This window comes from Bubalus kerabau, chromosome 20, assembly GCF_029407905.1.
Source record: "Bubalus kerabau isolate K-KA32 ecotype Philippines breed swamp buffalo chromosome 20, PCC_UOA_SB_1v2, whole genome shotgun sequence".
Lineage (NCBI taxonomy): Eukaryota > Metazoa > Chordata > Mammalia > Artiodactyla > Bovidae > Bubalus > Bubalus kerabau.
This window is the reverse complement of record NC_073643.1, coordinates 36,794,650-36,811,163: the sequence shown is the minus strand read 5'-3', so window position 1 is coordinate 36,811,163 and position 16,514 is coordinate 36,794,650. Positions and strand designations below refer to the sequence as shown.

At 41.6% G+C, this 16,514-nt stretch overlaps 1 protein-coding gene across 13 annotated transcripts in view; it reads left to right on the top strand.

Annotated features, from left to right (window-relative positions):
- The window catches only part of SLC25A26 (solute carrier family 25 member 26), a 148,716-nt gene that overhangs the window by 120,615 nt on the left and 11,587 nt on the right, over positions 1-16,514 (top strand). For all 13 annotated transcript variants that reach the window (XM_055557200.1, XM_055557194.1, XM_055557193.1 and 10 more), the window contains one exon: positions 14,389-14,458. In XM_055557200.1, the coding sequence (XP_055413175.1) occupies positions 14,389-14,458 (70 nt within the window). The remainder of the gene's footprint in view (positions 1-14,388; positions 14,459-16,514) is intronic.

Genomic DNA, 16,514 nt, shown 5'->3' with positions numbered 1-16,514 from the left:
AGTGATTTTGGAGCCCAGGAAAATAAAGTCTGTCCCAGTTTCCATTGTTTCCCCATCTGTTTGCCATGAATTGATGGGACCAGATGCCATGATCTTTGTTTTTCGAATGTTGAGTTTTAAGCCAGATTTTTCACTCTCCTCTTTCACCCTCATCAAGAGGCTCTTTAATTCCTCTTCACTTTCTGCCATAAGGGTGGTGCCATCTGCATATTTGACTATGCATATCTGATTCCGTGGATTATCTCTTATAAATCTTCATGGCAGTTCTCTGAGGTGGGTGCTGTTCTTGTGTGCTTAGTCTCTTGAGCTTAGTCACTCAGTTGTGTACGATTCTTGGCCACTAAATGTAGCCCCCGCCAGGCTCCTCTGTCCATGGGGATTGTCCAGGCAAGGATACTGGAGTGGGTTGCCGTACCCTCCTCCAGGGGATCTTCCCAACCCAGGGATCAAACCCAGGTCTCCCACATTGCAGGCATGAACCCAGGGAAACCCAAGAATACTGGAGTGGATAGCCCTATCCCTTCTCCAGGGGATCTTCCCAACCCAGGAATCAAACCAGGGTCTCCTGCATTGCAGGCGGATTCTTTACCGACTGAGCTACCAGGAAAGGCCTTTGGGTGCTGTTACCGTCTTCATTTCACAGATGTGGAAACTGAAGGAGAGTTTGAGTGCCTTGACCAAGGCCTCAGTAATACTCAAGTGTTAAGGGCTACATCCGGGATTTGAACCCAGACTGGCTGATTCCAGAATTGGTGTCCTTTAAAAATTTTTTGATTGGAATGTAGTTGCTTTACAGAGTTGTGTTTCTGCTGTACAGCAAGGTGAACCAGCTGTGTGTTTACATATGTCCCCTGCTTTTTGAATTTCCTTCCCATTTAGGTCACCACAGAACATTGAGTGAAGTTCCCCTGTGCTGTACAGCAGGTTCTCTCGTTAGTTATCTGTTTGAGACATGGTGGTGTATATATGTCATTCCCAGTCTCACAATTCATCCCACCCCATCTTTCACCACTTGGTGTTCACACATTTGTTCTCTACATCTGTGTCTCTATTTCTGCTTTGCAGAAACACCTGTACCGTTTTCTAGATCCTACCCGTATGCATTAATATATGATATTTGTCTTTCTATTTCTGACTTCACTGTGTATGACAGCCTCTAGGTCCATCTACATCTCTGCAAATGGCACAGTTTTGTTCCTTTTTATGGCCGAGTAATATTCTGAGTTGATGTTTTATCATTTTACACATAATTTTGCACGTAGTGCATGATGTCTTTAATAATGTTGTTGCTGTTTCATAGGTTCAAAAGTTGAGGTTGTATTATTAAATCAGCTTATTTCAGGTGTTTCTACAAATTGTGTTGATTGTTTGCCTTGATGATATAAATATGGCTACCATATTTCTTAAACCAGTACCACCACCACCCACAGCATTCCTGGTTATGCTGTACTTGGGCAAGGGTTTAACGGTGTTCATTCAGGAAAGATTCGGCTCTCCGAGACTGACATGGGATTGGGGGGTGGGGGCACAGATGGTTTATGGGGATGAGTGGAGCCAGACCACATGTTTCCACGAGTTTGTGTTTTAACTCTGCATTTTGGAGGAAGAAACTTTGTCTTCTGATCATTTATGTTTATATTCTTTATAGTTATGTCTTTTACACAGCAGGTGTTCACAGCTATTTACTAATTGTTTGGAGGTTAGCATTCTTTTTCAGGGTCAGTGCAAAGTTGGATAGCTGTATACATGAACTGTTTTATTTATAATTAGTTTCTTTTAGAAGTACAGTCAGAGCCATAATGTACAGATGTACTCTTACTGAACCCACGGATTGTGAAAGGATATGATAAAATGTCCTGTAAGAACCTCAGGTTTGTTCTGGTGTCTGAATATGTAAGCGCAGTGTAGAGGACTGCAGTAGAGGATTGCTAACAATGTAGAGGATTGTTAACAGTGCTCTCAGGCCTAAGAAGTTGTGCTTCTAGCCGCAAGGTGTTACGAAGTTGCAACTCAGTAACTGGAGGAAACGCAAGCTTTAACTCAGATGCAACATTTGAAGCGACCTGAAAATAAACTCAGTTTGTTTATGTGAGATTTTCACATTATGCTGCTGATTTTCTAAGATGAAATTATAGCTTTGCAGTAAAAATCAGGGGCCATTGAATTATCATTTCCGTTATACTACAGTGTATAAAATAGTACATTTTATGTCTTGTATATAGACAGTACTTTATAAAAACTACATTTTTATTCAGATTTATAGGTAATAACTTGTTTATTGTCGTTGATTTGTATTTTAACAATAGTTAAATGTGTATTGTCAGCCCACCCTCAAGATTCTTCCACACCTTTAGTAATACGAACGGAATGCCAGTATAGTAAAGGGTGCTCGTGCTCAGGGTCCACGGCCCCATCTCATGTCGTTGTTCAGTCACCCAGTCGTGTCCGACTCTGGGTGACCCCGTGGACTGCAGCACACCAGGCTTCTCCGTCCTTCACTGCCTCCCGGAGCTTGCTCAACCTCATGTCCGTTGAGTCGGCGATGCCATCCACCCATCTTGCCCTCTGTTGTCCCCTTCTCTTCCTGCCCTCAGTTTCGTGAGGCTGGACAATCTGGTGTCTGCACAGACATGCTTGATCAGAACGTAGATTCCTGTGAAGGTTGAGAAGGGAATGATAACAGTAAAAAGATCCTGTATGATTTTACCACACTAAACTTGCTCCCTAAATTAAATACAGCATGCCAACATGGAAAGAAACACTTGAAAATAAGAGCGAAGTATTTTGTGTCCAGATCACCAACAAAAGTCAGAGTTGCCAATTAGGGTTTTTAGTAAAATCGCCATGTCCCCTTCAGTGTCAGGTAGATTCTTAACCACTGGACCACCAGAGAAGTCCCTATATAATAGAAAATGGAAACAGGAGTTTGAATTTTGATAAATAAGCAAACACCAAGTAAAGTATGGCTGCTTGGTTTTTTAAAAGTCATATTTAGGTTCATTTATTTAGGTTCCCAAGCTTTGCCACCTCATTTGAGACACCATCACTGTGGTTTTCATATTTGGGCCCCCTCGCTGTGCCTTTACAGGGGTCGTCATTAGACCTCAGTGGCAATGGAAATACTACGTTTAGAAATTATGGCAGTTAAAAATGTTGATGTTGAGGTCTTTAAAAAAAATTCTCCATTATAAACCCACATTATTTAAATTTTATTGACATCAAACTATAATAACTTGCATATTGTAGCTTCTCTAGACGGTGAGCTGTGTGTGTATCAAGGAAGCTTACAAATGTTGTTTATATGCTGTTCTGTCTACAAGACACATGGCTCTGAGGGAACCAGAACAACCAGGCTGAGCTCCCCCACTTTCTGTCTGACCTCAGACAGAACTTACTTGACATTGATTTGCACTGCCCCGCACCTGTGTTTATGGATAATAATACACACCTTTCAAAATAAAATGAGAAATGTGAAATCTTTGCATAGTTTCTAGGTACTCAGGAAGTGGCCAGTAATACTGTCAATCACGGTCATTCATACTGTTGGAAGACACTACATTTTTACTCTTAAAGTATTCAAAGTTCATAAACAATAATGCTGCACTTCCTGCGAGTAATCTTTCCTGTCCTTCCGGTCAGTTTTTTGTCGCTTATGACCCTCTAGTTCCTCCATAACAAATAAGTAATTTCAAAATGCTTTAATAATTCATTTATAGTACTTTTTACCAGCCAGGTTCTTGTCATTATTCTTGTAGCTTAATGAATTTAAAGTTGCTCTCAGATGAATAATTTGTAAACGCCACTTACCTTTTTTTGGGTGGAGATTTATTGACTCATTTTTTGGCTGTGCCGGGTCTTTGTTACTGCACAGGCTTTTCTCTAGTTGCGGCAAGTGGAGGCTGCCCTCAAGTTGGGATGCATGCACTTCTCCTTGTGGTGACTTCTCTTGTTGTAAATCACGGGCTCTAGAGCACACAGGCTTCAGCAGTTGTGACTCCGGGCTAATTTAGAGCACAGGCTTAATAGTTGTGATGCACGGGCTTAGTTGCTCCATGGCACGTGCAGTCTTCCCGGACCAGGGATTGAATCTGTGTCTCCTGTGTTGGCAGGTGGATTCTTTACCACTAAGTCAGCAGGGAAGCCCCCACAGCACTTTTCTCTTTAGCTTAGTGTCAGTATTCTTTTTCTGAAGTTTTATATTCAGGCAATTCTTTATTTTAAAAAATCACACATATTAAACTTTTTTTCCAATGTTTTTTTATTATGGTAAAATTCACATAATAGAAAACATGCTACATTAACCTTGTTTAGCTGTACAGTTCAGTGGCACTTAAGTACATTCACATTGTTGCACAACTCTCACCGTCCATATCCTGAATTTTTCATCTTCCTAACCTGAAGCTGTCCCATTAATTACTAACTCCCATTCCCCACCCCCCACCCCTCTCCCCAGCGTCTATGAGTGTATTCTTGGCTATGAATTTGACTATTCTAGGTACCTCATGTAAGTGGAATCAAATGGTATTTGTCTGCACCTGATGTATATTGCTGGAGAAGGCAATGGCACCCCACTCCAGTACTCTTGCCTGGAGAATCCCATGGATGGAGGAGCCTGGTAGGCTGCAGTCCATGGGGTCGCTAGGAGTCAGACACGACTGAGCGACTTCACTTTCACTTTTCACTTTCATGCATTGGAGAAGGAAATGGCAACCCACTCCAGTGTTCTTGCCTGGAGAATCCCAGGGACGGGGGAGCCTGGTGGGCTGCCGTCTATGGGGTCGCACAGAGTCCGACATGACTGAAGTGACTTAGCAGCAGCAGCAATGTATATTGGGGGCTTCCCTGGTGACTCAGTGGTAAAGAACCCGCCTGCCAATGTACAAGATGTGGCTTTGCTCCCTGGGCTGGGAAGATCCCCTGGAGAAGGGAACAGCAGCCCACTCCAGTACTCTTGCCTGGGAAATCCCATAGACAGAGGAGCCTGGTGGGCTGCAGTCCATGGGGTTGCAGAAGAGCCTGACTAGTAACTAAACAACAACAAAATGAATATTGGAATGCATTTTAAAGTTTAACTCTGTATATGTCCTACAAACAGATGGTACCCCCCCCCCCGCCCCGCCCTCGTGCTGTACAGCAGGCCTTAGGTATCTGTTTCATACATCGTAGTGAACACAGTCAATCCCCACTCTCCCAGTCCATCCCACCCCCTCACCCCCTTGATGTCCATACGTTTGTGCTCTCCGTCTGTGTCTCTATTCTGCTTTGCAGATAGGTGCATCAGTACCATTTTTCTAGATTCCACATAGAAGCATTAATATATGATGTTTGTTTTTCTCTTCCTGACTTCACTCTGTATGACAGACTCTAGGTCCATTCACATCTCTGCAAATACAGTTCTGTTCCTTTTTATAGCTGAATAACATTCCACTGTATGTATTTACCACATCTTCATCCATTCCTCTGTCGATGGACACTTAGGCTGCTTCCATGTCCTGGCTGTTGTAAATAGCGATGCAGCGAACATTGGGCTGCGTGTATCTTTTGGAATTACGATTTTCTCTGGAAATCTGCCCAGGAGTGGAATTGCTGGGCCATGTGGTAGTTCTGTGTTTAGCTTTTTAAGGAACCGCTGTACTGTTCTCTACAGTGGTCGTATCAGTTTGCATTCCTATCAACAGTGTAAGAGTGTTCCCTTTTCTTCACACCCTCTCTAGCATTTAGGCGTGTGTAGATTTTTTGATGATGTCTATTCTGATGGGTGTGAGGTGCTACCTCGTAGTTTTGATTTGCGTTTCTCTAATAATTAGTGACGTGGAGCATCTTTTCATGTGCCTCTTGGCCATTTGTATGTCGTCTTGGAGAAAAGTCTGCTTAGATCTTCTCCCCATTGTCTGATCAGCTTGTTTGTTTTTTTTTGATACTGAGCTGCATTAGAAAATTCATATTATTTAAAGCACATTATTTTTGACATTGACATAGTTTGTTCATTCACTTGGTTATTCTGATATCAATCTAGTAAAAGTTACCATCTGTATATAGAACTGTGAAATGTCTTATAGATACCTTTTGTTTGCTTTTAGGACACCTCTAATCTACAGATGCAAGTTGGAGCTTTTATAAACTCTGTCACGACCTATTTAAACTCTGGCAAGGTGCTTCACTTCTCTGAGCCTCACCTTCCTTGTTTGTGAAATGATTAAAAGACAAATAACTTTGGAAGATTGTGGGTAGGGTTATGTGAGTTAATGTATGTAAAGTGTTGGTGCCTGGAGCATAGTAAGTTCTGTGGAGTGGAGTTCCTGTGGTTCCTGTTATAATGCTCTGTGTTTGCCATGGAAGTTTTTTACTTGAATATTAATCTTTTGGTTCTAGAGATTTTCTTGTTTGTTTATTATTATCTTTTTCTAATAAAAAAAGATTTCTTTTTATGTTTCTAGGCTAGTTATTCTGCCCAGGTGATAGTGGAAAGTTATGCTTATCTTTGGAGATTCTATTTTTAAATTGTGTCTTCAGCCATCTGGGTCTATTTTGATCCAGTGGGTTTTTCCCCCCCTTGGCAACCAATTTTTTTTCTTCCCTAGGTTATAGCAGGCACCTCTGTGAGGCCTTCTTCCACTTATAACCTCTTCTGTCCTCATTGTACCCCCATCAGATATTAGACCTGGGGACTGCTATTTTTTTACCCCCCGACTCTACACTGCCTGAAACCTAGTAGGTATTGAGTAAACGCTCAATTTATGAATTATATACTGTCTCTGATTTTTCTTCTCCTGTATGACATGTAATACACATCTTATTATTTGTTCTTTATTACTAGTTATAAGGCCTTCCCAGGTGGCTCAGTGGTAAATAATCCACCTGCCAGTGCAGGAGATGCAGGGGACACAGGTGCGATCCCTGGGTCAGGAAGATCTCCTGGAGGAGGAGATGGCACCCAACACCAGTAACTTGCCTGGGAAATCTGATGGACAGAGGAGCCGTGTGGGCTGCAGTCCATGGGGTCGCAGAGAGTCTGACACGACTGCAGCTGAGCACATGCACACTGCTTGCAAACTCAGCATTATTTGTAGTATTTTAAGTCTGTTTGGAGTAACCTTTGTGGAATCCTTGCAGGTTCCAGCAGAAAGTGAAGATGACTTTCAGTCATTTCCAGAATGTCCATTGATATTGTACGTTTTGTATCCGTTTCCTGAAAACTCAGCAAAGTATAGTGTTCAAATTGGCATTAGCCTGATAAACATTTTGCCACCTTTAAAGTAAAAAGTTGTGACTTCCCTGGCTATCCAGTGATTAAGATTATGCTTTCCAAACAGGGGGCATTGGTTTGATCCCTGGTTGTCGAACTAAGGTTCTGTATCCCGTGGAGTGTGGCCAAAAATTGAAAAAAGATCAACAGATAAAAAGTTGCTGTTCTCCTGATTCGGTTCTTATGCTGTCTCCAGTACTTCTAAGAGCTCTGGAGAAAAGAACATTTTTTTACAAAAGCACGCAGATATACTTGGAAACATTAGAACATATACAGAAAAATACCAGAAACTCTGCTTAATGGCAAGACTATCTTTAGAAAGCTGTTTTTGATCAAACTTTCTTTTTTTAGTTAATCTACTTCCACAAGTAAGGTTACAAAATCTATTTGATTAGCTTTATTCTTAGTCCAGTGATTTCAATAAACATGCTTTCCAAGTGAGCAATCTCGTTAGTTAGGTGGAAGGAAATGTTGGAGCTCTGACACCACACATTATTATACGTTTGATTTGTTAGGTGGTTTACATAGATGTCTGACTGAAGAAACGTTGTTAGAGCTGACAGAGACGTACGTGCCTTGGTTTGTTTACATGGTGTCTTTTCCATTTCTGTAGCAGCTTTCTCAGCCTTCCAAGCGCATTTTCAGTGGAGAATTATTGAGAATAGGAAAGTAGTACTAAGTTAGCTGTTCTTTAGTTGTGTGTGTGTATTTAGAGGAGAATCGCTTTGCAGCGCGGTGTTAGTTTCTGACGTACCGTGACGTGCATTCGCTGCTGGGCCTCCGCGCCACCCTCGCGGCCGTCTCAGAGCTCCGGCTCGGGTCCCTGTGTGCACAGCAGTTTGCCACAGCTGTCTGTCTCACACGTGGGATGTGTATGTCCGTGCTACTCTTGCAGTTCGTCCCAGCCTTGCTCTCCCCCTGACCTGTGTCTACACGTCCATTCGCTATATCTGAGTCTGTATTCCTGCCCTGCAAATAGGTTCACCTGTACCGTTTTCCTCTTACTTCACTCTATATGAAAGATGCTAGGTCCATTCATATCACTACAAGTGACCCAATTTCATTCCTTTTTTATATTGTTGTTCTTCAGTCACTCAGTCGTGTCTGACTCTTTGTGACCCCATGGAATGCAGCATGCCAGGCTTCCCTGTCCTTCACCAACTCCTAAAGCTTGCTCGAACTCATGTCCATTGAGTTGATGCCAGCCAACCATCTCATGCTCTGTAGTCCCCTTCTCCTCCTGCCTTCATTCTTTCCCAGCATCAGAGTCTTTTCCAGTGAGTCAGCTCTTTGCATCAGGTAGCCAGAAAATATTAGAGCTTCAGCTTCAGCATCAGTCCTTCAAATGAGTATTCAGGTTTGATTTCCTTAAGAACTGACTGGTTTGATCTCCTTGCTGTGCAAGGGACTCTCAAGGGTCTTCTCCAGACCACAGTTCGAAGGCTTCCATTCTTTGGCCACTTAGGCATTCCATTCTTTTGGCATTTTTATTGTCTGTTTCTCACATCCATACACGACTATTGGAAAAAGCATAGCTTTGATGCTATGGACCTTTGTCAGCAAAGCAATATCTCTGTTTTTTAATATGCTGTTTAGGATTGTCATAGCTCTTCTTCCAAGGAGCAAGCGTCTTTTAATTTCATGGCTGCAGTCATCGTCCACAGTGATTTTGGAGCCCAAGAAGATAAAGTCTCTCACTGTTTCCACTGTTTCCCCATCTATTTGCCATAAAGTGATGGGACCAGATGCCATGATCTTTGTTTTCTGCATGTTGAGTTTTAAGCCAGATTTTTCACTCTCCTCTTTCACCCTCATCAAGACGCTCTTTAGTTCCTCTTCCGTTGCTGCCATTAGGGTGATTTCATTTACCTGTCTGAGGTTATTGATATGTCTCCCAGCAGTCTTGATTTCAGCTTGTGCTTCATTCAGCCTGGCATTTCGCATGATGCACTCTGCAGATAAGTTAAAGAAGCAGGGTGACATATACAGCCTTGAGGTACTCCTTTCCCAATTTCGAAGCAGTCTGTTGTTCCATGTTCAGTTCTAACTGTTGCTTTTTGACCTGCATACAGATTTCTCAGGAGACAGGTCAGGTATTCCCATCTCTTAAAGAATTTTCAGTTTATTGTGATCTCTGCAGTCAAAGGCTTTAGCATTGTCCGAAATAGATGTTCTGGAATTCTCTTTTTCTGTGACCAAAGGATGTTGGCAATTTGATCTGTGGTTCCTCTACCTTTTCTAAATCCAGTTTGTATATCTGGAAGTTCTTCGTTCACATACTGTTGAAGCCTAGGTTGAAGGATTTTGAGCGTTACTTTGCTAGCATGTGAAATGAGTGCAATTGTGTGGTAGTTTGAACATTCTTTGGCTTTGCACTTCTCAGGAATTGGAACGAAAACTGACCTTTTCCGGTCCTGTGGCCACTGCTGAGTTTTCCAAATTTGCTGGTATATTGAATGCAGCACTTTCACAGCATCATCTTTTAGTATTTGAAATAGCTCACCTGGAATTCCATCACCTCCACCAGCTTTGTTCATAGTGATGCTTCCTAAGGCCCACTTGACTTCGCACTTCAGGATGTCTGGCTCTGGGTGAGTGATCACACCATCACGGTTATCTGGGTCGTGAAGATCTTTTTTGTACAGTTCTTCTGGGTAGTCTTGTCACCTCTTCTTAATGTCCTCTGCTTCTGTTAGGCCCATACTGTTTCCGTTCTTTATTGTTCCCTTGGTATCTCTTAATATTCTTGAAGAGATCTCTAGTCTTTCGTATTCTGTTGTTTTCCTCTATTTCTTTGCATTGTTCGCTTTAAAAGACTTTCTTATCTCTGCTTGATAGTCTCTGGAACTCTGCATTCAGATGGGTATATCTTTCCTTTTTCTCCTTTGCCTTTCAGTTCTCTTCTTTTCTCAGCTATTTGTAAGGCCTCCTCAGACAACCATTTTGCCTTATTGCATCTTTTTCTTGGGGATGGTTTTGATCACCACATCCTGTGCAGTGTTAGGAATATTCGTCTATAGTTCTTTGGGCACTCTATCAGATCTAATCCCTTGAATCTATTTGTCACTTCCACTGTATAATCATAATGGATTTGATTTAGGTCATACCTGAAGAACCTAGTGGTTTTCCTTACATTCTTCAATTTAAGTCTGAATTTTGCAATAAGGAGTTCATGATCTGAGCCACAGTCAGGACCTGGTCTTATTTTTGCTGACTGTATGGGGCTTCTCCATCTATACAGTCTCCCATTTGTATGGCTACAAAGAATATAATCAGTCTTATTTCAGTATTGACCATTTGGTGACATCCATGTGTAGAGTTGTCTCTTGTGTTGTTGGAAGAGGGTGTTTGCTGTGACCAGTGCGTTCTCTTGGCAAAACTCAGTCAGCCTTTGCCCTGTTTCATTTTGTACTCCAACGCCAAACTTGCCCGTTACTCCAGGTATCTCTTGACTTCCTGCTTTTGCATTCCAATCCTCTATGGTGAAAAGAACATCTTTTTTTGGTGTTAGTTCTAGAAGGTCTTGTAGGTCATTACTCCAGGTATCTCTTGACTTCCTGCTTTTGCATTCCAATCCCCTATGATGAAAAGAACATCTTTTTTTTGGTGTTAGTTCTAGAGGGTCTTGTAGGTCATCATAAAACCATTCAACTTCAGCTTCTTTGGCCCTGGTGTTTGGGGCCTAGACTTGAATTATGTGATATTGAATGATTTGCCTTGGAAATAAACAGAGATCATTCTGTCATTTTTGAGTTTGCACCCAGGTACTGCATTTTGGACTCTCTTGTTGACTACGAGGACTAGTCCATTTCTTCTAAGCGATTCTTGTCTACAGTCATAGATATAATGGTCATTTGAATTGAATTCACCCATTCCAGTCTATTTCACTGGTTGCTAAAATGTTGATGGTTCACTTTCCATCTTCTTTTTGACCACTTCCAATTTACCTTGTTTCATGGACCTAACATTGCAGGTAGACAGTATTGTTCTTGACAGCATCAGACTTCACTTTGACCACCAGACACATCCACAGCTGGGCATTGTTTCCCCTTTGGCTCAGCATCTTTGTTCCTTCTGGAGTTGGAGAGTCAGACACAACTTAGCAACTAAACAGCAATGTCCCGTTCTATATATGTACCACATCTTTATCTGTGGATGGACATTTTAGTTGCTTCCAGGTCTTTAGCTATTGTAAATAGCGCTACAGTGAACATTGGGTTGCATATGTGGTTTTGAATTATGGGTTTCTCAGAGTGTATGCCCAGTAGTGGGATTGCTGGTAGTTCTGGTTTTAATTTTTTAAGGAACCTCCATACTCTTCTCCATAGTGGCTTGTATGAATTTACATTCCCACCAGTACTGCAAGAGGGTTCCCTTTTCACCATATCCTCTGCAGCACTTAGGGATTTGTAGATTTTTAATCTTGAAGTTAAGTTTATTTGTTTAATTTTATTTTCAGTTTATGAGGCTTTTTGCTGCGAGTGGTCTTTCTCTAATCGCAGTGAGCAGGGGCCGCTCTTCACGGCACACGGGCTTCTTGTTGTGGTGGCCTCTCTTGCTGGGATCATAGCTTCTAGGTGCACAGGCTTCACTATTTGCAGAGCTCTGGCTGAGCGATTGTGGCACACGGGCTTAGTTGCTCCAAGGCATGTGGGAGGCAAACCCATGTACTCTGCATTGGGAGGGGTTTCTTAGCCACTATATCACCATGGAAGTCCAGGTTCGTAGATTTTTTGATGATGGCTATTTGGTGGTATCCCATTGTAGTGTGACTTGCATTTCTCTAATAATGAGCAATGGTGAGCATCTTTTCATGTTCATTGACCATCCATATGTCTTCTTTGGAAAAATTTCTGTTTAGGCTTTGTGCCCATTTATTGATTGGGTTATTATTATTGTTATTATTTTTGATATAGAGCTGAATGAACTGCTTCTGTATTTTGGAGATTAATCCTTTGTCTGTTCCTTCATTTGCAAATATTTTCCACTCTGAGGGTTGTCTTTTCATCTTGTTGATGGTTTCCTTTGCTCTGCAAAAGCTTTGAAGTTTAAATAGGTCCCATTTGTTAGTTGTGGTATATTTGATCATCTGTGAAAAAGTCACACCACCATTGACGGGATATTATATATACCATTCTAACCATTGTAATGAATATATTTAAGAGATCTTATTTCTAATATTCTTTGTCCTTATTGCGGTACTTGCCATTATGCTAGAGGCCCTAAGCAGTTCAGTAAGGCAAGAAAAATAAAAGGCGGTAATTAAGAAAGAACTGTCAAAACTCAATAATTACAAAACAGACAACCCAATAAAAATGTGCAAAACATTTGAACAGACACTTCATAAAGAAGATAGTTTATGGATGGTAAAAAAATAGTACATGAAAAGGAGCTCAGCATTATTAGGGAAATACATATTGAAACCACAATGAAATACTACTGCATATGAATTAAAATGGTAAAATATTAAAAATACTGACAGTACCAGATATTGGAAAAGATGTAAAGAAACTGGTCTAAATGTAAAATGGTACAACAGTTTCTAAAACAATTAGTTTCTTAAAAAGTACACCTACATCCATCTGCCATGTGGTTCAGTTATTTCACTCCTGGGTATTTTTCCAAGAGAAATGAAGGCATGTGTCCATATGAAGTCATAAATATAAAAGTTCATGAAAGTTTTATTAGTAGTAGCCCCAAACTGGAAAAATCGCAAAGGTCTATCAACAGGCAGATACATAGACAAATAATGATACATCTATACAATGGACTATTATTTAACCAATAAAAGGAACAAATGATTGATATCCGCATTAACATGAGCAAATCATACAAAAAATCTGAAGGAAAGAATTTGTGTTAAAAAGTTAATTTATAATTACATTTATATAAAATTCCAGGAAAGGCAAACTAATCTATAGGGATCGATCAGATTGTTTAAGATTTGGTCAGGAGGGTAGGAAAGGGGGATGACCAAGGGACAACAAAGCTTTTTGGGTGATGGATACGTTCATTATCTTAATCATGGTGGTGGTTTCATATGTATGTGTATCAGAAGTTACTGTATCACCTGCTTTAAATACATGGAGTTTATTGGGTATCATTTATACCTCAAGAAAGCTAAAAACAAAAATAAATAGTGTAGGCTCTGCCGTTAAAAAGTCTGGATAAAACAAGACTAGCAACAGGACCCGACTCTTAGGATTGTTATGAAGACTGTGGGTGTTTTTTTTTCTTTTTTGGTATGTTTGGTTGGTTTGGTTTTGGTTTTGGTTTGGTTTGTTTTTTAAAATATTTAGCTGTACTGGGGGGGTCTTTGCTGGGTCATGTGGAGACCTTTCCCGTGGATTGTCTAGTCGTGGCTTGTGGGCTTAGTTACTCTGCAGCAGGTAGGATCTTAGTTCCCTGACTGGGGATCAAACCCATGTCCCCTGCAGTGCAAAGCAGATTCTTAACCACTGGATCACCAGGTAAGTCTCGGGTTTTGATATGTGTTCAGAGGCTGAACCAGGGCCTGACTCTCTTCACCATTTGAAATGACTGTATCTCATTTTCTAGTGTATCATAAACTCTCAGCAAGCAAGGAACCACACCCCGGCCATCGTCTTGCCTAGTTTGAAACTCAGCATGAGTTTTATGTTACACATATTACACAGAGCGGTGTGAAAGCATTTTGAGGAACTTTACATTGTTTAGTAATAGAAACAGTATCCTTCAAACATGTACAGCATGGATAAAGACTGAAAACAGAACTGTGGAATTTGGTATACACTGCTTTGAACTAATTTGTGTATTATGGTATTTACATGTTTAGAATTATACAGGAAGTATTTTAAATGTTAATTGTCTTAAAGTTGTCTTTATTTTTATACTTATATATAAATGTGTGTGTATGTGTATGTGTATCACACGTATTCCCTGAAAATGGTTTCCTTTGGGCACTCTAATGTCCCTGTCCCCCTGGTTTCTTTGACTTATTTTAGAAGGCCGTTAAGTCCTTGGGAAAATCACTTATGTCATCAGTGAGGAATGCCACCAAAATAGCTTCTCACTTAAGTTCCCATCCCCAGAACTAACCCACAGGAGGTTCTGATAAATTCAAATATTTAATAACTTGTATTTTTCTTTCTCCTTTACCGCAGGCCCTCTGGTCCTGGAGGCAAGATCATGTGGTGGATTCTTGGCAGTCAGCAGTCTGTGGAGCTTTTGCAGGTGCAAAGGATTATATTATACTGGGAAAGACCAAGAAGAGGGAGACAAATGTGAAAATATTAACTATGCAAAAACAACATTCTTCAGAAATTCCAGATTGTTTAGAAGAAGAGAGTTCCACTAGTTTGAGAAAAGAGTATCTGGGTGGGGGTTGTGGGGGGAGGAACTCCGGCTAAAAAGGTGTCTGCCTGAAAGACAGCCAATTTGTTTTTGACAAATTTTTCGTTTTCTTTTTATTAAAGCCTTCACTCAGGCCCGTGGATTATCTTGAAGATAATTTAGCAAGGCCTCTTTGCGAAGAGCCGAGCTGTGGGTGCAGGGCTCCCGGTGCAGCTGTCTGCCTCGAGCACTTCTTGGGGGGCTTCAGTGAGTTCTGCAGGAGGCAGTGATTCACGGTCCGTGTGACATGCTTGACAGCCTCGTAGATTAACTAGTGTCAGGAGAGCGGAGGCTGCTCCACAGCTTACCGAAGGCTAAACTGCACGGTGTAGAAAATACGGAGGTCTAAACAGCTGGGCATTTTTCTAGACATTAAACAAAGAGCAGAGTGACAATATGCGATGTCGTGCTGTCCATCACTTTGTCATATGCATTTTCCAGTGAGGTTTTAGGGAGAACGCAGAAACTGGAAAGCGTTTAGTGAGTGAGAGGTGTAACAGTCTGAGAGAGAAAGGCATTTTGTTGTTGCAAATAAAGGTAAGTGAGAATTATGGTTGACATAAATTGAAATGGAGATTTGTCAGAAAACTATGAACTGCTGGTTTTGATGCAGACCCCATAAACTGACAGATACATGGGCTTAGGATACCAGCTTGAAAGAAAAAATTCATTTCTGATTTAATGGTCGTTGGATGGACTTTTTGTTATAGTGATCAGGAAAACAGAAAACATACATTTTTATAGGATCCTGTAGTAATAATCGGACCCATCTGACTTGCAGAATTGATAATCCAGAATAAGACTATTGCCTGTAGATAGGAAGCCAGCTCGGATTGATTATGATGGGCGATTGTTTCCACATGATCCATGTCCTTAGCTGTGTTAAGTGGGTAGGTGGTCTTGATTCGTTTGCCAGTGGTCAGGAGTCCTTACTCCCCGGGACCTACGAGGGACTGTCTGTGGACCCCCTCTGGGGCCTGGGGGCAAAGTGAGCATTCTGGAAATTGAGTCATACTGGATAAGGAAGGCCACTTCTTAAAGTGAACATACTATAAATTGTCCATGTGTGAAAACAAATATATATTTTTTTCTGGTCTCTTTCTTTAAGGAGCTGATTCAAAGATGTACTTGAAACTGTACCATTCCTCTTAAGGACATGTGTGTTCATTACGGTTCCTTTTGTGAGAAACGTCGTATGATAGGCAGTAAGCATTTAGTTTAGTCAGAGGTGGCAGGAGGTGGGGGTGCGGCGGAAGGGGGAGAAACTTGGTATCAGTGATCTCAGGGGTCTAGGCTGGCAGCCGCTTGAAGCAGGGCTTCGGTCCTGGCCAGAGATTGAGAACGGGTCACGGTGGTGAGAGCACCAAATCTTAGCCAGTAGACCAGTGGTCAGTGACAAGACCCTGGCTTTTCAACTTTACAGAAGAAAATTCCCACAGAGGTGAAAGGTGAAGTATTTATTAGGTGGAAAAAAGAGTACAGTACGTGTGGACAGGAACACCCACGGGCAGACTGAGAGTCCCCGAGTCGTGCCCTCGGGGCAGCGTGGATTACTGTAACGAGGCATTTCTTCCAGCTCTCCTTTGGCCAGTCATTTTGGTTTGCCCGGTTCACAGCCCGTATTTGGTATATCTCAGGATTCTTCTGTGCGCGCACACATGTCTGTTAGCCAAGATGGATTCTACTGCAGAGGTTTATGCGTGGAGCATCTCTTAACGTCACTCCCCTTTGATCTCCAAGACCTTTTCTGCGCATTTGTGGTTGGAGAGGTCGCCTGACTTTGAGAATGAGAACTATGTGATCTGGGCAGGGCTCAGCTTCCATCCTGCGGCTGTCACCTTGGAGTTTCAGTCCACAGGGAGTGAGTCTCCGATCACTTTACCCTGAGTTGGGGAGA